Genomic DNA, 23,181 nt, shown 5'->3' on the forward strand with positions numbered 1-23,181 from the left:
GCTTGCTACTGTACACATTAGCTCCAGAGGCTCTGTAGACTGGGGAGATGAAAGGATGTTTTTTCCACTTCTGTGTCTCCGTATGCCTCAGAGATGTCCCACTCTGAAAGCAGAGTGTTGTGGAGCTGGACCTCCAGCTTCTGTTACTCAGGAATGCATCATCTGATGTGAACACCAGTGCAAGAAAACGAAGTTTTAGGTCTGTGTTTTCATGTTTTTTATGCTTTTCTTCCAAAGTTTTTTTCCATGATGGTTTGTAGTAGAGTGCTTAACACTCCTCTTTGCTGGGGGAGAAAATGGGCAGTCTTCATTCGATGAGGGGCACTTGCAGTCTGACTAAGTTGCTCTGACAGGCGTTTCCCTGAGGCAGTCAGGCCAACAAAGCTGTGCTCAGACACCTGACCTGCAAACAGCCCTGAGAACCCCCTGAGCTGGTGAGCACTTCATGCCAAACTGCCAGGACCAATTTCAGGCCCTGCTAATGTCAAGAGCCAGAAGAAAAGGAGAAATCCCCTTTGGCAACTATTGTCCAGGGAACACTGGTAAGGAGAGAGAAGTGTAGAGAGGGTCTGGGGGATTCAGCTATCTCACTCCCAAAACGTCCAGATCTACAATCAGAGCTGAGGGACAATCCTGACCTTTGCCTGGCATTCACTTTTGCCTTTAACAGACAAAGTTAAGGAATGCTGCTCCTTTCATGTAGCTGCTTTGTTCCATCCAACAGGCTACTGCTAGCTGGCTTTTGGAAGAAGGCTAAAACCTTCAGTCAGCAGAAATTGTTTCCTGTTGATTTTCCAGTGCTCCCTGTATTTTTAACTTTGTGGGTTTTGTAGCCCGATGACTTCCCTTGGCTGGGATTTCAGCTCTGAGATCATCTCCAGCCTGAGTTTACCTTGCAGACAAAGAGGTCTTTGAAAGCAGCCCATGCAGATAGAGTGACAGGTAACTATGCACAAAACAGGAGAGCCCAGCTCCCTGTGGCCTTGCAGAGTCATTTGCATTAGGAATCATGAAACAGAAAAAGGCATTGCATTAGCCTGATGGTGTTTTATACTTTGCAGCAGTGCCAGTGGCTGCAAAAACATTCAGGGCAAGAGCAAACCATGTGTGACAAACGTGACACAATCTGTCCTGAAGAATAATCTAATAAGACTGTGGGAGTAGAAATATTTCATACCTCTGTGAGGCTCAGATGTGAGATGATACCCACAGCTACTTTGATCACAGTTTTGTCAAAAATGCCTCCTTCAGGTATTAAGAATTGGAAGACTCTCCAAATCATTTGGACTAAACCTTAAGGTACTCTCAGTTTCCATCAGTGTCCTCTGTGTGCTGGAGCTCTTTTTGGTGAGCTATTTTAGAGTGTCTGTTTCTGTTTCCTGATATTAAAACAGGAAGATATTTCGTTTTCAATCATGCAATAGTAGAAATGCCTGGCTTGGTAGATATGCCTGTTAGTGATTTAGGGGAAGCATGTGTTCAAGGTGTATTTTAAGCATTTTTCACAGAATAACAGGAAGCTGTGTTGGAAGGACTTCAAGACATCACATAGTCTTTCCCTCTTTCCTAAGGCATGACCAGCTCTGCCTCTGCCATTGTGTGCAGATACTACATAACCTTCTTCTGGCTTCCATAGATGAGGAATCTCCTCAGGCAGTCTGTACCTTAACAACAATGGAAAATTTTCCCAAAGCCCAATCTAAATCTCTCCCCTTACATTTTAAGGCAGCATTTTTTTTGTGTCCATTACTTCTTTCTGCAGAAACTGAAGACTTATTTTATTCCTCAAAGACCTGCCCCCTTTTTTTTTTAGACAAAAGTAGTCCCATTCTTATAAGATTTTCTTGTAGGTGATCTTTTCAGTGAATTGATCAGAGTTGTTGCTGTCACAGGGATTCTCTCTGGCAAGTCCACAACTTCCTCCATATGTAAAATTGCCAACCATATGCTTGAGTATGGATTTGTCATACATGCAGCAGTGTGGCTATTTTTTAACTCATATTCTCTGGCTGAGATCCACTATAATCCCTGCACTGCTTTGTCTGGCCTACTGACTAGCCTGGTCCGTGCCATGGCTTAGGCACTTGGGATGAGGAATTGCTACTGGAAAATCAAATCTCATACATTCCTCATGGATTTTATCCCTTATTTTTTGGTGGATCTTCTGATATGTACAAGGAAGGGCCCACATCAGGCTGCATTCCTAATGCAGCACATTTCACTACAACCATTACAAGCATCCCAAGGGGAAAATAAGCAATCCCTAAGTCCTGCACAGGCAGAAAGGTGAGCACATAGTTTGGATGCCTGTAGGATGAGGGCTGAGGCTATGCATGCATGCAGAATTAGGAATTACACATCCTGATTCCTCGTGTCTTTTCCTGAGACAGTTTCCCTTGGGCAGGCACCCTGCTCCCCACCTTTCCCCAGTACTAGGGTTGCTCTCTGGGAGAAAAGAATGGAGAGAGCCCATCTGTGATGTGAATATTGCTTTATGGCTCCAAGAGCAGCTTCCTCAAGTGCTCTTCACAATTCCTGAAGCTGGGGTGATTCTCCTAGGCTAGAGACAATGCTGGTGCTGAAGGGCCACATGCCTTCACCTGTGAGAACACCTGGTGCATCAGCTCTGATGGCATTCAGAATGGTCTCTTGAGTTTTCATTTCAGAAGTTACCTGAAAATTTGAGGTTTAGAAAAAGCACATTTCTAAATATTTTGATCCCAGGAAATGGCTCAAAACCATGAACTCTGTAAACGTCCAAAAGCCAATGGAAATTAAAAAAAAAAAAAAAAAAAAAGATAGTATTCATTTAAGAAAATAATGATTTTAAAGTAATTCTTGCTACTTCTCCCTTTATTCATGGTTTCTGAATGCTTGCATGTGGCAAGCTGTGAGAACCCTGTTGCTGTTCTTGAACTGTTTTTGGCATTCAGCTGGGAAAAAACCCAAACCCTAAACATATAATGAATAAAAATTATAGTGTTGTTTGACAAGAGGCTAGTTTTCCTTTCATCACACACAGACCTGTCACACTCTACCTTTTGAAAGGACCATTTTACACCACACATGAAAATACCTCTTTAGGGCGGGAAGTACAATGGAGCTGGAACTCATGATTTGTATTACAATTATCTTCTGTGACTGCCAAGTACAACGTTTTTCCTGACAATGCTGCCAATGGAGTCATAATCTATACCACAAGACTTTTCCAGAAGCATGTACATAGGAGTTCACTGAATAATCATTCCCTGAAAATAAACTGAACAGTGGGAACAAGTGAATGAGCTATACAAGAAAAATGCGTGTCAGACAGACAGACGGACCCACCTCGTCACAGCAAGGAAATGGTGGGAAGGAGAAGGGTGAACAAACACCAAGGATAAAAATATAAATGGGCCTTTGGGCTTCATGACTCCCCTTTCATACTTTTCACCCCACTCCACCATCAATTAGGCAATGCCAGGAAAGATGTCTCTGAACATATTAAAATTCCTTTGGGAAATACCTGCAGGAAAGGTACCCTGAAGGTGGGGGACCCTCTCTAAGAGGTGCTGCTTGCTCTTGCCTGCTGTGTCCCTCACTGGTATGTGCAGGGCACGGGACTGGAAAAGCCCATCAGAGCCATAGGCTTTAATCCCTTGCTACACTTGGCACTGTGTCAGGAGAAATGAACTCAACTCTTGCAGTCTCTCTCACAAGCCAGATCTCCACGGCCATCCCAGTGACCCTGCTCTGCACATGTCCTGCTTTGCAGACATCACTCTCACAGATGGGCATCAAGGGTCCCCTCATCTGCCCCCACCCTCAGGGTCATGGCTGTCTGATGGGCCTGGGGCTGTCACCTCTCAGCCCCATCTCTCTCACCCTCTCTGCTTGTCTCTGGGGATATTTGGCCATGAGGCATTCCTCTGGGGCATGGGGCATGTTTCATGCCCAAGGAGACCCCACACAAGGTACGTAATGATCCAAACAGAAAACCTCAGAAATCCTCAGAGCACACAAGGTTTAGTTTCCTCTGGGACAGCACAGAGAGGGTGGGGAAGGAGGTGCTGAATTAGTTTCTCTCTAAAGAAGAAAAACATCTGACAGAGCAGAAGGCCTATGGTATAATTCCTCCTCTTCCTCGGTATACTGTGGTTCCTAATGCCTCCTGCCCTCTGGCCAATGAAGAATTGAGGAGATAAAAGTAAGATTTTTTTTTTTGTGAGAGACTAAAAGTAATGTGGTCCACTCCCTTGACACTTTAAGATTCTTCTTTAAGTTCAACTTAGCCTTAGAGACATTTATCCAAACGTACACTTTTCATTTCTAAAAGAACTTTTTTAGTATTTGTATTTGTAGGGAAAAGAACTAGAGATGCATACACTGCAGTCCTGAAAGCCAGAAATCAACAGACAAGTAAAAGCAACAATGTGGATCAAAATTTAAGCAGCTTATTTTTAGCATAAAATAAGAGATAGTATTTTTAGACTCAGCTGTTCTCTTAAAGCTTAGAGCTTTACCCATACTGAGTAAAACTTAAACCATCAGGGGTTTGATCAGAATAGGTCAAATAGATTTTCACTTTTGGATCAGTGTTTCAATCAGTCTCATGAACAGCTATCATTGCTACAGAAGTGGAAAAATACCCTAACAAGCAAAATGCAATCCAAACTGCCTCCAAAGAAAAAGAGGCCATGACTCAGGGGAGTGCTTGAACTGGCTTTACACCACCAAAGCCTTTCACCTCCCTCCCTGCAGCCAGCAGGAAGAAAGCAGTGGCTCTGCTTGCCTGGTTTCACTAAATGGTGGACAATAATAAATCCTTCAGCCTTTAAAGCATATTATAAATATGATTTCAGTGTTACACTGAGGATCAGACGAGAAGAAACGAAGTCAGGCTTCACATTAATTTTAATGAATGACAGGAGAGCGGTTGCAGCGGTCCGCGGCCTTTGTAGGTGGCTCGTCCGGCTAGCTGAGGGCGGCCAGCTGCAGCGGTGGGGAGTCAACCCCGGTGGCAGGGCCCCAGGGTTGCTCCTACGAACGCCCCTTGGCGGCAGTGGCCTCAGGCTGCGTCCGTGCGGACGAGATCGCTGCTAGGAAGACGAGGAAAGAGCCGGACACTCTGGGGACTGTCAGGTTTATTGGTGGAGGACACCAGGGAGTGATCCCAGCCTGAATCTAATGTAAGTCCAACAAGGAGCGACCAAGAACAACCTGTGCAACAGAGTTATAAAGGGGGAGGAATCCAGGGGAGGGGTTTACAACAGAACCAATCAGGGGAGGAGAGGGAGTGAACTTAGGTTAACAGACACACAATGACAACCAATACATACATAATCAAGGAGGGGCCCCGACACCACAGCCAATCATGACTCCCAGAGTGAAGAACTTTCTGGAGAATTAGGTGGAACAGGGAGTGACTGACTGGGCCCAGGGTGGGAGGAGTATGCACCCTGTATGGGGGAACAGGGGGAGGAGAACTTATGTAACTGGAAGACAGACACAACTTAAGGCGGGAGTAACCAAGGCAACAGAATGACTGACAATACAGTGGCAGGAAAAGCAGTCGAGGGCAGAACCATAATATAAAATGGGGGAGCAATTGAACAAACTAACAGAACACACTACAACAAGTGGTGTACACACTGCAGTGTCCTTGCCATCCTCATCCACTGGCACCAGGTGATGCCCACAGTAACCCCTACCTCTTCCTGGGAATAATGGATGTGAAGAACTAGGGCCTGGGCTTGCTATCAAGGTATGCAATTCACTCACTGCCAGAGAACCAGAACACCTTATTGGAGAGTCCTCCATGAAACCTACTTTCATAGAAGCTGAGACTTGCAGAAGCAGCTCCCTGAGCAGCAGGATGGCATTTAACAGTATCTTCCCTGTGTATTACCCAGTGTCTAACATGAACTGGATTCACCTCTTGCAGAAACTTCTGCCTGGTTCTGGAATCCAGCTGAAGTGAGCCAATGCGTTCCACAGAGCTGGGTGTGGGGGACAGACAGAGCAGGACAGCATGATCACAAATGTCCTGCACTCCTCAGAGGAGGGGGAGGCAGCCTGGAGAGCTGGTAGGGGTGTACAACCAGATTAGATAACTGAGAGAGGGAAAGACTGCTGCTTGCAGCACTCCTGCTCCTTTACAAATAACTGATGTCACGGCTTTTAAAAAATATCACCTACTATCCTGCTCTGCTTCCCCCACAGATTGCTAAAATGGCTTGCTTAGAAAGAATTAAAATGTAACAGAGATGGATATGAAAGAGGAGAGAAAAAGTTCAAACCAACTACTGAACATCCTGGAAGAATGGCAAAAGAGTTAGCATGGGCAGTAAAAATAAGGCAAATGGCTTTTTCCCAGTGTGGTTTTCCAAAAGTATTTAACATTTGGATATTTCCTTTCACTGCTTTCTGCCATTCAAATGTCTTTGTTATTTAGCCTTTCAGATCAAAAGTGGTTTTTTGTCTATAAAATCTAAAAAAAGTTCCTAAGGCAAACTGCATTTCTGGCTGAGTTAATAATGTGTGGTTATCTGATACAAGATCACATGGAAAAATGAAAAACTAAATGAACTTACTGAGCAGACTAAATGCTCAGGGTTCAATAAGGTGCCTAAGAATTGAAGTCTCTGATGGAGAGTTTATTCAGAACTGAACAGCCAGGTTAAGGCTTGTGCACCATGGCACAGCCTGTGTGCCACGTGGGGGAGAGTTACAGGAGTGAGGGCTGTGAGCTGGGAACTCACAGAGAAAGATGTGGACCATGTTGATGAACACAGTTATGTTCTTTTTTATTTTTTTTAAGAAAACTGTGGAAGAACATTCATTTTTCAGGTAGAGAGGGTCAACATTCAACTTCAGGGGACCTGTTCCCACAACAGTTTAGGCTCCTGGACTGCTTGAGGAAGAGGTGAAGTTGGGAAGGCTCCAAATAAATAGGGTAGAAGCAATGAGTGAAAATTAACTATCAAGAAATACTGAGCAAGGATGGATGCACAAAATAAGAAGGGAAGAAAAGGAATCAGTGAAGGGAAGAAGAGGAATCAGTGCCTCCCTCTTGACCTAACAATACACAAGAGGGGCCTGGGGTCAGATTCAAGGACTGCCCTTGACAATGCAGCTTCTGTGTTTCCCTGGAGAGATAGTGATCCAGCTGGGAAAAGCCATCATTCCTTCTTCTGAGGTCTGGAGGAGTCCAGAGCAGCTCTCTGCCCACTAAAGGGAGGCTGGGCTGCCTGATCTGAGTGGCAGGGAGGGGAAAAGTGGAAATAGCCAGGATCCTTGTTTTCCATTCCTCAACTCTCCTACCCACTGGGGACTTCATTCCATTGGGCAGTGCTGCAGTCACTATGGGCATTTAATGAAAGCTGCAGGGGTTGAGCCATGGTCCTCACCAGCGAAATTGCATCATGGTCTTTGCCTGGAGCAATTTGTTGCCTCATCTGCAACATGGGTATTCAGCCTAGTGAAGGATTTCAAGAGGTAAAATGGAAAAGCCTCCCTACCAGAGGCCGTGGGGACACGTGATAAGCTGCTTTGTGATGGTGACAAGCGTCACAGCTTGATCCCCCAGCAAGGATCAGGAGTCCACTCCTGACCTTCTGCACTCACCAAACATTTGAAGGCAGTTCCTTTATAAGGACTTCAAGTGCAATAACATCTGAGGAGAAGGATTATGAGGGGAAAGGCAGAGACTGTAGCTTTGGGAAACAATTAACAGGCCATTTTGAAGAGTACCAGGTCTAGCTTTGAAGCTGAATCCACCTTGAATGATGGAGAGGCTTGAAGAGCAAACCTAAATTATTTGGTTTCATGCTTTTAAGTGAGTAGCATGATTTGTAAATTTTTAAAATTTTCCTGTTCTCTTTTAGAATAATTCCTAAGGCTGACAACAAAATAAATACTTTGATAAGGAAATGCCAGGAAGAATTATTCTTGCTAATACCACCCAGACTGACAAGTGTGATATCGATAAAAAAAGAAAAATCTGTCCCAGACACAGTTTGATCAGAACATATATGCTCAGGAACAGTCATAGACAACAGGACAGGACCCCTTTGAAAAGAAAAGAAACACCTTTTCAAGGGCAATGGGTCCTGAGAAAGTCTTCAAAAGCATTGCATTAATAATCTGTACATGCACACATGCAGAATCAACAGCCTTATAAAAACAGAAATATCAGGTCATTCAAACAACATTCAGCAGCTTTCTTTACTCACCCAAACATTTTTATAGTCCTAATGAGTATAAAACAAGCATATGGTTCCTTCAGGACCACCTTCTTATCTCTACATCTCTCTCTTCTTATGCCTGATTTCCAGTTGGGGGCCTGAAGATGATGATTATTAATTATAATTTCTCTTTTGGCAACAGCATCCAGTCTCAGTCCATATGGGACTTTTTTTGAAGACACTGCACCAACACACAGAGCAGGGGACAGACCCCAACATGAAGAGGCTTCAATTGAAATGAGTATTTGGTGCCAAGGCTAACAGGGAAACAGAATGTGTCCAGTGCCCAGGGGAGCACATAAACCAGGCTATGAACCTCAGTACTGTTCCTGGGACAGATTAGCTCTCCCTAGCTGTGTCCACATACATTCCTTAGAGAGAAATTCACTTGGCACTGACCTGTTCCACTCGGATATCAAATTCTCCATTCACCTTCTTCCCCTGGAAATATTTGGCCCTGCAGAAGAAACAAGAGAGATAAACATGGTTAAATAAGATTTTTGGCTTTCATTACATACGGTTTTGCTTCTGCATTTCCCTTTTTTGATGAAGAATTTCAATCCGGGTCACAGCATGTTTTTTTAATTCCTATCTTCTTTTACCTTTCTGTTCTCCAGGACAAACCTGCCAAGCCAGATGAAAACCACATTGGAAAGTTCCTTCAAGGCTTGTTACTTTTTCATTTAATTTTCAAACTGAAAACCAAATGTTCTCCTAATCTTTTCCAGGGAACAACTCTAATCAGTGATTCCTTGCTGTATCTCATTTAATACTCAATCTTTATTCTGTAAAAGGAGAACAACATATGGCACAGCATTGGGAATTTCTTCTGATGTTGAGCAAGGAGCTTTATCATCACAGCTGAAGTACTTGTGAAGCCTGTTCTCATGCTCTCTCACTCCAGAGCTGCTTTCCATTTCTGTTCCTTTTCGCTGTTGATTTAGGGAAACTGTATCTGCATCTCTACAGGGTCACTGATGAAGGATCTCGTCACCTGAACACAGAAACTGTGTTTGCTTTGGGGTTGAACACTGCTGTGAGAACATACACCTTCCACCACCTCTGTTCCTATCTCCTCACACCATGCAGTCAACAAAGCACTTCTAGTAGGTAATTCATGCAAGGGGAAAGCTGTCAGTAGTGCTGGAGAAGAAAACAGAGGAAAAGGACAGGCAGTTTTAGCTTTTTGTATTCATATTTACGTATAATGCTCCTGATATTGATTGGTCAGTGGGGAAATTGCCAATATAAATTTCCCAGTGAATATTTCTCACCAATTCTTCCTCTCACCATACAAGCTTGACAGAAGAAAATATGAATTTATTTTGTCCTCCTCCCCTATAAACTTTCAGAAGGCCATGTAGGCTCCAAAGGGCTCTTCTGTTTGGAAAGCATTGAAAACAGTTTAGCCCTACAAGAGCTGTTTCCAGAGACAAAGTAACTCTGGTTTCTGTTTCCAATTGGCAAAGACAGGACAGAATAAAGAAATAAAGGAAAATGAGGGGAAGCAGGCTTTGCTCCCTATTTTATAGTATGAGAAAAAAAAAAAAAAGCTGGCTTGCATTTTTACTATGTGTCTATTTGTTCCAATAAAAAAAGGAGAGACAGTAGGAAGGCAATTTCCCCCATGGCTGAATCACATCAGTTTATAGCTGCACATTCCCCACCCCCAGAAATGTGATGTGTAAATAAAAAAGTTGTTTTGTCATTCTGGCTCAAAATGAAGTAATTTTTTTTCATTATAATAGAAAAATACATTAAAAATGACAACAGCCTTCTGCTTAATTCTAACAGGGACATCTGATTGCTGTATCACACTTCCCTTCCCAGACAGCCCATCCATCAGACTTCTGTATAGGTGAGGGACAATGTAGCAGCCAGGTGTAACTGAGACCAGGTGACTCAAAAAAACCCTGTTTGGTACAAAAAGCAGATCTCTGCCCATTTTTCCTTCTTTTTTTTTTTTTTTTTTTTTTTTAATTTATGAGCATTGCATGAAAAAAACAACTCAGCAGACAAGCTAAGACATCATGCCTCTAACAATAAATAGCAACTCTAAAAGCACTTAATAATTCTATTAAATTTCTGGAGGCATGGCTCAAGAGGGTCTGGCAACATTCCTCACTCCTAAACATTGGGGGTACTGCTGGAACCAGTGACTTCTTAAAACCTGCAATAAGCTTTCAGAGGGCTCACAGGAACTGCTCTGAAACTTGAGGTGTACTATTCCCTGGTACAAGTTTGATTTTATTCCCAGCATGCTCATAATATATATTCCTTACCCACATTTATGGAACACACTTCCTCCCTCTATGGCCTCTCCTCTTTGCTGACCAGCTGGATGCAAACTCCTTGGTGATGCTTTGCTTCAGCTTGTAGTGAAGTGTGATTGACCACAGTCCTCATCCTGGTTCAGGGGCATCACAGGGGCTTCCACTGCCTGGTCCAGGAAATCAGCCTGCACACAAACCCATCTTTCTCCTCTCTGCAGTACTGGCTGGGCTTATGGGTGGTCACACAGAGGGTGCACCCAGCATTGGGAGCTGCTGGAGTGGTGCAAGGCACCTCAGCTTAGACACTGTGTGACCACTGTCTGTCCCTTTTTCCACACAGGTTGTCTCATCCAATGTCCCTAGAACTTTCCTTTAACAGTAAAAAATATGACTTTCTTCCCAAAACAGTCCCCCAGGAAGCTTAACCTGCTCTGAGTGTCTCTGAAGACTACAGGTGCTAAGCAATTTGCAGCCAAATATTTTGGCCCACCCATCATTTGACAAAGCCCAGGATAAGAATAAAACATTTCTTCCTGAAACATCTTTGAAATGGATGGAGTGATGTTTTCAATTCTCACCTGGGGTTTTGGAGCCTCTGGGCAGTAGAGGCTATCACAATGAAATGAAAAATGGCCTTAGTATCCTCCTGGAGACCCTCAAATTTTAAGCAAGCTGGAATCATTGCCACTGCTGTGGAAGTATCATACCTCTTGCAAGAGACTCTTTGGGTCCGTTCTGCACAACGTCTGAAATGGCTTGTGGTCCTCACAGTGGCCATGGCACAGAGGAAAGGAAGACCATGCTGCTGTGATGGGGATGCATGAGAAAGGGAGAAGGCATGTAGAAACATGCCAGGAGTTGGCAGACTCCTGGCTGCACAAGACATTTGTGCATGCTCTCTGCCCCAAAAGCACCCGAGCAAGTCTCTTCCAGAACTCTGTCCAGGACCTGACTGCTGCAGAGCTATCTAGGCAGCTTGTAGGGCAGCAGAGGAGCTGTGCCCAGAAGACCAGTCCAAAAACTTTCTGGGAACCTTGGAAGCGTCCCCACTCACCTTCAGCTCCCAGTGATGAGAGGAGCAGTTCATGGCCCCAGGAGGGCTTAATGTCCCCAGCTTGGGACACTGGGCAAGCCACTGGCCACACAGACCCACTGCCTCTGCCAGGTGGTCTGCAGCACTGACCACTGCTTGGCTGGCCACCCTTTTATTTAAAGCATGTTCAGCTCAGCACAACACAGAGCTGTAATTTGGCCAGGCAGGGTGCAGATGGGCTGGTGTGGTTGCTGTGATCTCAGTGAATTAGCTTGTAAACATGTTTTGACTGAAGAAAACTGCAGGGCCATACTCAAGAGCAGTCCCTGGGTGGGATTTATAGAGCCAGGCAATCCATTTAAATGTGGCCCCATGCACTGGGAGGGAGGGAGGAAGGACTGTGATAAACACACAAATGTCTGCCCTGGCTTGCAGGAAAGAAGCTTGCCTCAAACCCCTCTCTCTTTCTGATTAAGAAGCTGCATGCTCTGGAAAAGAATGTATTTTATGGGTGCAAAGACATCAAACAAACTTAAGTTTTGCTTTCTGCCCCAGCTCAGACACGATTACAGGGACATAAGAAACCCAAAGCCTCTTCTTATGAAGTAATCTGGAAAGGATATAAGTTTATTTTGTAGAGATATACTGTAAACCAGCCCCAGTCTGCCTCAATTACCATGGCTGGAGGAAGCATACACAACAATTTTCTGCCAGATATGGAGAGTACCTTTACCAGCAGCAGGGAATAATAAATGATCATTTCACCTCCCATTATCTACCTCAGGCTAATTCACTGATTTTCAGATCTTCCTAGGAGAGGCCTCAGTGGAACTGATACTGCAAATATTGGAATGCTGTCTTGGAAACTGGGAAGCCATCTTTCAGATTAACTAATAAGCCTGAGCCCAAATCCCCCATGATGTGCGTGACTCACACCTCTATCACTGTTCAACAGAGGCCTTGAGCTGCAAACTCAAGAGCTGGCTTGTACCTCCAACCCAGAAATGGGCTCTCCTCACTGAGAGCATGCAAAAGGAGGACACTAGGATATTGTAATGACAAATTCCTCCAAATCCTCTGACTGAGCTTGTGCCTCTGGATCAACATACATGGAAACCACTTATCTAGAGCAGGAAGCAGCCTTTCCTATGCTGTGGAGGGGCCAGAGCAAAACACAATGAAGAGAGAAATGCACAAGGGTCGTGGGGAGAGGTGGGCAAGCGAGTGGGTGGAAGGAGAGAAATGGTAAGAAGACACTCAGGTAAACAAACCAAAAGGCATCCATGGGTAAATTCTGGAATTATCTGAATTATTTCCCTGGCACCACATTACACATATTTCTCTTGAGCCCTTGAGAAAATAAGGCCTGTAATTTCTTTCTGAATAATCTAGGAAAAGGCGAGGCTGAAGCCCCCTGGTTTGGGTGTGGGGGCACCCCAGGGAGGGTGGGGAGGTTGTGAGCACTGTATAAAATCCCCATGTCAAAGGGCCTGGGGGCCCAAGTGATGCACAAGGCACTCACTGTATGTCCACATTGTCTCCTTCATAAAAGGGGCTGAGACTGGGAAAAAGGAGGCAGTTTCCAGGATACTGGCCAGCAGCTGCTGGAATGCCCCGACCCCCCCAGCCCCTGCATGCTATAAGGGCAGCAGGGAGGGGAAGGGGGAGGAGTGCCCTTTTTTTTTTTTTCCTCAAGGTTGAAAATAAGGAAGATTTTCCTTTCAGGAGCCAGTTCTCATTCGGTCCACTAATTTTCCCCACTCCAGAAATTCTCAGCTGTACATAGTAAGAAATTTTAAGATGGTCAACTCCTGGCTTCCCAGGGCACAGGGATAGGAAAAATCACTCCATAAATGCTGAGGTCTGCAAATTGCTGGAGTTTTGTCCACATCTACTTTGGCCCAGAGACCTTTATGCAGTGTTCAGCTGTGAGGTGGAGTGGTTGGTAATTAATACTTATTCTCCAAGAGTACCTTGATGCAAGAGGTGAGGGTGTCAGAATGGCGAATAAGAGTGGTGGATGTGTGCTTTGACACCTCAGAAAACAAGGTTTGAATAAAAAGTTAGATGGACCAGAGGCAAGGGCAGAAAGAAAGAAAAGGTATTCACATTGTACATACAGACAGGGAAGGGCCCGTGAGTAAATCTCAGGTTTGCGGTGGGTCAAGGTAACCCTCAATACACTGCTACTTTGCCAGGAGCTCCACAGAAGTTTCAGCTCCATGCCTGGGCCCAGCAGTGCTGTGACCAGCCCTGCCCCTCCCTGGGGCAAGATCACCTTGCTCTAGGTGCTGTCGCCACCTGACTTGCTGAGGCCACCGAAGAGAGCCAGCTCTGCAGTGCTGCAGGTGTGTCCTCAGTGTCCTTGGACGGGCTGTGGGAACAGACTTCTTTTGTTGCCTTCTGGGAAGAACCGCAAACCCAGCCCGGGTACTGTGAAACACCCCCGAAACATTATTAGTTATGGGATCACATCAAGGCAAGGAATGCCTCACCCGAAGGGGGTTGTGCTGGGCTCTCATGGCAGGACGGATTAGGGTTTTTTTGGATAAAGGAAGTCCTCCTGGTGAGGTCCTTGATGAGATCTGAGGTCCCACCCTACAGGGCTGGGAGGATTTTCTTGACTTGAATGCAGATGGCAAGGGAAGCGTTGGGGCAGCAAGGGAGAAGTGTTTTTAAAACCTTCCTTTGTGAGTGCTCCCTTTCTGAAGGCCTGTTTTCTGGGGAGACCTGGCTTGGCAAGCCACCAGCACTTTAACCATTGCAGACACAGCCATTCAGGCCTCTTGTCCTATTCAAGGAATTGTGGAGTCCCACACAATAGTGGCCTCCCAGCATCTTCCTGTGCCACGTCCTGCTCATCACACAGGGGTAATCAAAGCCATCCCCCACCACGAGAAGAAGCACTAGTTAGTGCAGCACTATTGCTTTTGGGCACAGCTTTTTGTGCTTCTCTGATCTGTCAGAATAAGAAGGACACTTTGCTGTAGGTCTGGTCCCCCACCCAGGCTGTGCTGTGGTCACATTCCTCCTGCCCACAGAGAGCTGGGGGATGGAGGTGGGGTACTGCATGAAGTACAACATGAGGCAGCAATTTCATTTTTGTGTATTATCAAAATAGTGCATTGCTGGAACATTTCCAAGTTGCTAAATCTAAATACTATGGCCTGGAGCTGTTTGCAATGGGTATCAATTTTTGTTGAGGATTTTGCAATTTTTTTCCCAGCCTAATTCAGTTCTCCTTGAATTTGAGGAGCAGTAGAACCGGCCTAGCTTGGACCAATCCTGGGGCAGGGCTATGGACTTTCAGGCAGAAGAAATCTGGCTCACAAACCTTGAGAAATGTATCTGAGGGTTGGGTTTGTTGGATGTTGTTTTTTTATATTTACAGGACTAGGCAGGACATTCTGAGGTTAAATTCTATGCATTTATAGGAATTCTGGTAAAGTAATTAAGGACCCAGATTTGACTTGCATTAGCATAGTTATAGCCTGGTGGGGAATGTTTTCCATATTCCTTGTGTCTATTTTTGTAATGATATTAATCCTTTACATTTCTGTATCACCTTTCATTTAGGGGGACTAGATCCCAAGACACTTTACATATGCAGGACAAAAATACAGACAGACATGACGGTGCTATACCTAAAACAGATTGAAAAGCGATGCGATAAATGCAATTTCTTGAAAAATTTTGACAGCCTTGTCTCCTTTTCACCCTTTATGTATGCTAGGGAATATAGAAACTCTCCATGCTGCTCCCAGGCGTGCATATGTGCACAAACACACACACTCATTTAACACAAACTTGCCTCCACTTTCTGCTTTCCACTTCTCAAAAAGTGGAATTTGGCAGGAAACATAGGAAAAAAATATTTGGTCTTGGGTAGACAAAGCTAAATGATGAAAATATAAGGGCTTTTAAACCAGACTTGTGAAAATGTGAATTTTATGTGTAAGTTTTTTCAAATTATTGCTACATTGTTGCACAGAACTTGTGAAACATTAAAAGCACTGTGTAAAAAAAAACTTACTCATAATAATCTATTGTCAGTGACCATCATGTTAAATGATTTGGGACTTTCTTACCAGGAAATATAGACAAAAGTTTGAAATTTTACCAGCAAATTCTTAAGTTCAAGCTTAAATTCCAAAACTTCTCATTATGTTTAAATGAGTTAGGTGCAGGAATACTCCTCTTAATAGGAGCCTTAGTATATCACCTTCAGCCTACTGAAAGCATGAAATTACTCATGACACTTACTGAATATTTTTAAAAGGAATTCCTTGAAAAAAGTCCCAGTATTTAGGAACTCTGATGTTACCAAGATTCAGTATTAGACTGTTATTATTCACAATCAAATTTTTAGGCAAATGACATATTTAGGGCTCAATATTTTTTATGTTTCAGAAGGAAAATTATTTTCTTTTTTAAAAGAATTCATTATTTCCTTTGACCAGTATAAAACAATAATCCTGTCCAATCAGTCCATAATTAGACCTGAATCATGACATTATTGTTATACAAAGAACCATTTCAAATGTTTTAAGAGGATTTAATTCAGTGCTAATCACAGTTTCTCTCTTCCTTGATCTTAAAATTTTTGGAGACAGTAGTTCAGGCAGATTTGGCTACAAATTAAAGAGGAGATAAAACAATGCAATTTTTATATCCTCTGTGACTCATTTTTTGATGAAGCGTTTCACAATACTCATGTATATAATACAATACTCAACTGCTGCACACAGGGCACTTGTATTTTGGACAAGGCAGCAAACACAGCACTGTGAGCTCTGGAAACAGCCTGAAATGTGGACAAAACACACCAATGGCTTTGAAAAGCCACATGAGCTGTTTCACAAATGTAACTTAGATATCCCGCAAACGCAAAAAGAACAACTTTGTTATGCTGTCTGGTCCAGAAAGCAATGCTTTTAGCATGTGTGGCTAATAGGAGCCTTAGCTGTGCTTGATCACTTCCCCCATAAGCTGTTTAAACATGAGGCATTAGGCTGGAAAGCTGAGCACTTTCACAGAGGATGGGGGTTAATAATTTACAGTGCAAAATCCTGTTTGATCTGCTGAGAAATTCAATCCAGCTAAAGCATAATTTTGTTTAATAGCATGGTGGGCAAGGAGGTTGCCAGAGGTGGGATGCTTCCCTGCTGGCTGGGGTCAGGCTGCTGGAGCTGGCCCATGTGCCAGCACCTGGAGTTCTGCTGTCTCCCCTCCTCATGGGCTGCTCCCTTTTGCTGTGTGTTTAACACAAGCATGTGTATTCATGTCTGAGCTCCATTTTCTCTGGCAGCTGCTGTATGTGAGCTGTGGATGTGTCTTTGGAAGTCTCCCAAGGCACAGATACTCCAAGCCCACCAGAAGGAGCCTCATTCTCCAGGTGGAGGCTCCCCAGCTGAGAAATGTGCCAATAATGAGAGCAGAGAAGCCGAGCTCTTCCCTGGTGCGCTGATGCACAGGTACACTCACTGCTGTGCGTGCCTCTGGGGGCTGCCTGTCAAAGCCAGGAGCACAAGGAGCTCTAGAGGCAGGGATTTCCTCTCGTGCCCATCCCACACATGGCAATTCACTGTGTGCTTCCTTGCAATGTCTAGAGCTGCGCCTTCCAGGAGAATGGAAAATTTGTCAAAATGTTGCCACTTTAACAGAAAGCTGGGTGAGTACCCTTGTTCTTAGTAGAATGTACCTTTCTTTTACTGCTGCTAATGCAGAAAGCAGCTGATCATATTTTGTGGGACTCACGTTGTTTTTATAGTACTTTGCCTCTGGAATAAACCAGAGCATATTGCATGTCAAGAACGGCAAGGATTTTATGGTGGAAGACAGGCCATGGGTTTCCATGGATGCTCTTCCTTTCCTTCAGACATCTGAGAGAAATTGAGTGCTACACTGTGCCATCAGAGACATAGTAGCTCCTCAAAAATAGAAAGGATTGTCATTTGTCTCTTTAAAGTGCATTCAACATGCACTTGCCTATTTGGGTTGTTAAAGCATTTCGTCAAGCAATTGTGCAACACCTCATCCCAACCCACAACTGCAGCCCTTTTCTGTAATACAAACAGTGATGATAAATTAATGTCTGGCTTGGCAATATTGCTACAGTCTCCGATTGTGAGAAAGTGTTTTCATTTAGAGAAGAGAAATCAAATGGCAGATTCCACTGTCTCTCACCCTTCCTGTCTGTGAACAAGCTGGTCCTTGTTTGTAAACCCTGTGTAACTTGCTCTGAGGGAGGAGGCAATGTGAAGCCCCCTCATCCTTGTAATAAGGGCAGCACATCAGTAGTTATTTCTTGGGGATTTTTTTAGTTAGCTGTTTCAAAAGGAGAAGGAAAGAGTTTCTTGAAAACCAAATACTAAGGTTTTACAAGTAGAAAGAGCAGAGCAGGCAGAGGGGAAATGCTTTACAAACATGATGCTCTTTCCAAACCCAGAATCACCAGCACAGAAGTAACAATGTGCTGTTGTTCACCTTCCAAAGTCTGGAACTGTTTCTGTACATGATGCAGAGGGGATAGTCAGAATCCCTGGATAATCAGCTTTGTCAGCTGGGCTCTCACAAGGCAAACACAGCTTCCTGAGACTGCTCAGCCTGAACTCACATAACACCCTGGCTGAGACCACGAAGGTGACTGGGGTTGCTCAGAAGTACCTTACCAAAAATAAACATCCACGGAGCCATGGAGTCACTGCTCTTCAGTGCTGCTCTCAGGGGCTCACTGAGTTTCCTGAAGACACAAAATCAACCAGGAGGAAGCACTCGTAGTCCACTGGAATGGTTGCATTGCTGTGCTCTCTCAGAAAGGACCAGACTTTAAACTGGGGAAGTTTCTAGGCAGGTATTTCTGTCCATGCTACAAAGAGCCATGGCAGGCAAGGGTTAGTAATGTTCTTTCCTTGTTTTTCATGTCATACATACATCAGGGTATGATCATGAATTCATACACTAATTTTGTTTAGTGTTCTCACAGCCTTAGAGAAAGCAAAGGCAGGGAGCCTTTGCAAGCAGCATTTGATACCTGCAGACTTGTGGGTTGAGTCAGAGAGCTGGGATAAGTGAAAGGGATATCCCATCATTCCTAGAAATGTCTAAGTTATAGACAGCAGAGGGACAGCCAAGACAGCAGGATGTGAGGAGTGCTTAGAGGAGTGAAGGAGTGAGGACAGCATGGGTAGCCTTGCTTAAAGGAAGGTATACTTCCTTTTTATATATCCCAGCTGCTGCTCCCTCAGCAAGCTCAGCTCACAGACTGCAAAGCTGGAACAGCAGCTGGGAGATATAAAGGCAGGGATTCAAATGAAGTGTGTGTATTTTAAAACATGAGAACCCTGCAGCAGGGTCCAACCCTCCTTGTCTTTTGCCCTGCCCTGACTACCCCAGCACCATTAATCTCAAGGAAAAACTAGAATGGCCTTTGAGCTAGGGCTTTCCTCTCTGATTACAATGTTTGGACTGCACAGTGCTGGCTTAGTCCCAGATGCTGGAGCATCACAGGCACGCCCATTCCCAGACGGTGGATGCTGTGTTAAGGGACTGCCACCTGGCAGCATCTCCAAGGAACTGCAAAAACACTTCGCAGAGACAGAGGTCAGTGAGCATCAGCCTGCAGAGACTCGTGGTGCACCCAGGAAAGAGAGATCAGGTCTGGTTGAGCCAGACTGATGTTGCTGACTGACGGAGCTGGCGTTGAGGGGCTGCTGCTGTGATGAAAGACACTAGGCCAGGGAAACATTCATGGGAACAACCTTATCAGGGACTTTCCCACTCACTGAAGAAGTTGTTCCTCCTTTGAGAAAAATCCTGTTGTTTTCCCTGTCTTACTTCAAGTTGGCTGAAGATGCTTAGCCTCGTTGTACTCAGTCATGGTCTCTTTTTAGGTAAGAGCTAAGCTTTTGGTTTGTGAAGATACACCTGAAAGGTAGGTTTCACCTTGTCCCTATTCTTCTAGCTAAAAAGAGAAGAACAAATGTGAGAACTGTACTGAAGAGTGGTGTGGGATGAACAGAAAAATAAAATAATCTCTCTTGATCAAGAGCCAACCCAATAACCCAACTTCCTTCATTTTGAAGTCTTCAATACTGCCCTCTTATCTGAGCTACTCTTTCCTTCTTTTGTTTTGTGACAAGCTGGCAGATGAAACAACAGCATCTTTTCAACACATTCTCTGGATATTTCCCCCAGATAAGACTCTCAGACAAGTTGCCTAAAGCTTTCTGAACCAGCTAAATTTGAAAAAGAGCATACAAAAGGCAGTAAGTAATTTCTGTAACATTTCAGAAGACTTCAAATGGGAACACTTTGGAAAGTTTACTGTGCTACCCAACATCATAGGAAACAAACTTCCAAACTTTTGTTTGTAAAGAGACCTGCATGAACTAGACAAATTTGAGGCTTAGCTGAGCCTGAGATCCTTTTGCCAGTGCATGTTGCTATGCTTAGCATGTGAAGGGCCCTTGACAGGTAGTACAAAGTTTGGTTATCTATTCATAATTCATGTATAAATTTGCATACAGAGGAAAGCTCAAGAGAGATGGAGAGCTGAAGAGATTAAGTCACTTTTTAGAGTCAGCACAGTGGATTAAGGTCCCGAATGACATCATTAACAAACCTTCAGCTCTGACCTCATTGGATCATTGCTAGCTATGATATCTTAGCTAAACCTGCTGAGCCATGAATGCCCTATGTGTGTTCATATATTAAGGCCATGAAGAAGTTGATCAGTGAATACCAAATGAACATTTTTTACCAAGAAAGTTACGAAAAATCCCACTCTGCCATTCACACAAGTTGTCTGACAGACTCCAACTGGGGGCCAGAGCTGGTTACCCAAATGTGAAAGCATCTGTGCACCCCCTGCAGATTATCTGTGATTCCCTGAGAATTCTCATGGATTTATGAGATTCCATGATTCCCTCCAGCTCCCAGGAGCTGAACTAGTGGGGGATCAGGGTGACTCACCAGTCCGTGTGCGCGTCATCGATCACCAGGAGGACCTTGGGTTTCTGTGCCGCGGGGGCCGCGGGCCCGGCCGAGTGCTCCATCAGGCCCGCAGCCGCCTGCGTGGTTTGCTTCATGGCGCTGGAGATGGAGCTGAAGATGCTGCTGCCCGTGGAGGAGGAGTGCGAGGGCTGGGGCGGCTGCAGGTGCTTTCTCTCCGTGGCAGGAGACACCGGGGAGCTCGTGGAGCTGTCGGGGCGCTGCAAGTCCATCATGTACCCGTTGGGCAGGTTTGCCACGAAGCTGCTGTCTGAGAGACGCCGCCGGAGGAAATTCATCTTTGCAGTGCTGTGGGGAAACTGAACGGTGCTGTTACCAGTCCTGGAGGATGCCTCTGTGGCCGTGTGGGTGCTTCTTTAAAGTCCAGGCAGGCAGGCTTTACCCCTTGAAACTGTGCTGGGGATCTATGACTAATTTTGTCAGCTATATTTTCCTTCTCTCCTGCGGGAAGAGAATAAAAGACATATATGTGAGGTACATACTGTGAGACTGAGTTAAGTAACCTCCTTTGGGTGTCTTAGACAGGTACCTTAATCAATGGAAGAAGGGACTGCTGGTTGCTATGTAGTATTCCACACTGCTACAGTCAAACAATTAGGACAAAATATGTGTCACCATTGTCATCCCCAAACATTTTCTGATCTGTAGAGACTAGCCTGCATTAGCTTAGGGACTAACAATTCGATCACTGTGGACAAAGAAAAAATTACTCTGATAAATGTTAATTTTAAAATGAGAAGCACCTTATTTCTAGTATCTTGTGTGTTGAAAATTACAGAATCACAAGCAAATAATCCAAATGGATATAAAGTTGTATCATCTTTGGTAGGCTTGTGAGCAAAGTTTTGAATGTAAAGAAAAAATGTCCAAAATTCAAATAGGATTTAAATAAAAAATAGCAGAATAATTCCCATACACATTTTGATCAAGTTCAGTGACAAAAATTACACTTTTCTGCACCCCCTCATCCCTGCACTCAGACTCTGAGCCAGGTCCTTGCTCGTGGTTGTTTGGTAGATACTAGCAGGCCATCTGATTTTAGACATTCACTTGTAGGAATTTTGCAGTTACTCAAAACTAGAAATTTGGCTGTCTAATCTTCATACAGTTTTTTTCCTCTCTCATTGGTGTTTTTGGTTTGTTTGGTTTGTTTTGTTTTAATGGGAATTTATTCTGCTCATCTCTTCAAATGAGAAAACTAACACGGTGAAATATAGGTACTTTACTCTTCTCCCTTGACCATGGTATGATGACTTTGTTTTTATTCAGAGTACTAAGTGTTTCAGCAATTAAATAATCTCACAATTTAAAAAATAATTCACCTCTAGGCACACCCCAGAAGACAGACTTCCACAGTAATTTCCTGAGAAAATTTTATCTGCTAAGACAGCCTTTGAGTCTTGGTTGGTGAGATTTAGGGGAAAAACAACAAAAAATTATTACTGGTAAAACACATACATTCTTTGAGACATACATATTTGCAGCAACAAAAATGGGTATTATCCCATACATCAAGTGAGGTGAGTCTCATGCATCCATGGTATCATTGTTTAAGTTATGCCTAACTCCCTTCAAGTCTCTTTGAATGACCCCCTGCAAATAGTGGAGCTCCTTGCCTTCACCTGGTTTGGTGTCCCTTACTGCTCACCCTCCTGTCCCAAATTCTGATTGCCTCCTGAGGGCAGAAAATTGTCTTTCCCCAGTTGTCCAAGAAGACAAATTGAGAATGTCTCTCCTGGAGCTGTGGGTGAAAGCTCATGGAGAACCAAACAGCTTTCTAAAAATAAGCTCTCATTCATTTTCACCTACACAGATTTACAAAGCTTTGCAGACAAAAGAGTCAGATCTGTCCTTGTTCACATTGGTCATAGCCCCCAAACCCTTAGAGAGGCTCAGATGAGCCTACCTGCAAGTAAGCAAGCTACAAAAAGCCCCTTGGCACATCCCCAAATCTCACTGTCCATCACCACCCTGAATCTGTGGGCACAGGATCCATCCAGAGCAGAGGGCTCCCTACTGAAGCTGCTGACCCTGACTGATTGGAATAATTTTTCTTTTGATTTCTAAGCCCTGGCAGTGCAAGTCCTCTGACTTTGCTGGAGCCTGGAGGTAGTCTTTTCCCAGGGAATGGCTCAGGAAATCTTTAATGACTTCCTGCCACATTCACAGTCGATAATGTATCTCGGGGTATTGTGCTGACTTCCCGCCTCCCGGTGACTCCTCAACATCAGCAGACACACACCAGGGAGCACTTCAGTAGCACTGCCTGCAGCAATTGCTCCAAAAAGCAGGTAGTGGAGAGTACCCACGAATTGTGAGCTGGCTACTCACCCCTTATATACACCCACACAATACTTGTCCTGCTGCAGGAATGGTGAGCGCCAGCACTGAGCCACTGTCCAGGATGATGGGGGTGGAACAGCCTACAAAGGCTTTCGGGGATTTATATGCCACAGACTGGGTAAAAATGTGCTGTGATGTCCTCTAATCAGGAACCTGTGTCTTCTCCTTGTGTAACACAAATAAGAAATATCCCCTCCCCTGAGTGACAATTCATTCAGGAGTAGGTGCAGTCCTGGTTAAAGAGGAGTATCCCAGAGATCTGCCCACTGTCAGAAGGGCTCCAAATGAGTACCCC

The 23,181-nt window shown here is 44.4% G+C and overlaps 1 protein-coding gene across 1 annotated transcript in view; it reads right to left on the reverse strand.

Annotated features, from left to right (window-relative positions):
• SYN3 (synapsin III) overlaps nucleotides 1-23,181 on the reverse strand; it is a 185,078-nt gene that overhangs the window by 144,711 nt on the left and 17,186 nt on the right. Inside the window, exons 2-3 of the mRNA XM_058805619.1 lie at nucleotides 20,505-20,984; nucleotides 8,625-8,682 (exon numbers count right to left, since the gene is read on the reverse strand). Coding sequence (XP_058661602.1) covers nucleotides 8,625-8,682; nucleotides 20,505-20,821 — 375 coding nt within the window. The 5' untranslated portion in view covers nucleotides 20,822-20,984. The remainder of the gene's footprint in view (nucleotides 1-8,624; nucleotides 8,683-20,504; nucleotides 20,985-23,181) is intronic.

This window comes from Ammospiza caudacuta, chromosome 5 (assembly GCF_027887145.1).
Source record: "Ammospiza caudacuta isolate bAmmCau1 chromosome 5, bAmmCau1.pri, whole genome shotgun sequence".
Lineage (NCBI taxonomy): Eukaryota > Metazoa > Chordata > Aves > Passeriformes > Passerellidae > Ammospiza > Ammospiza caudacuta.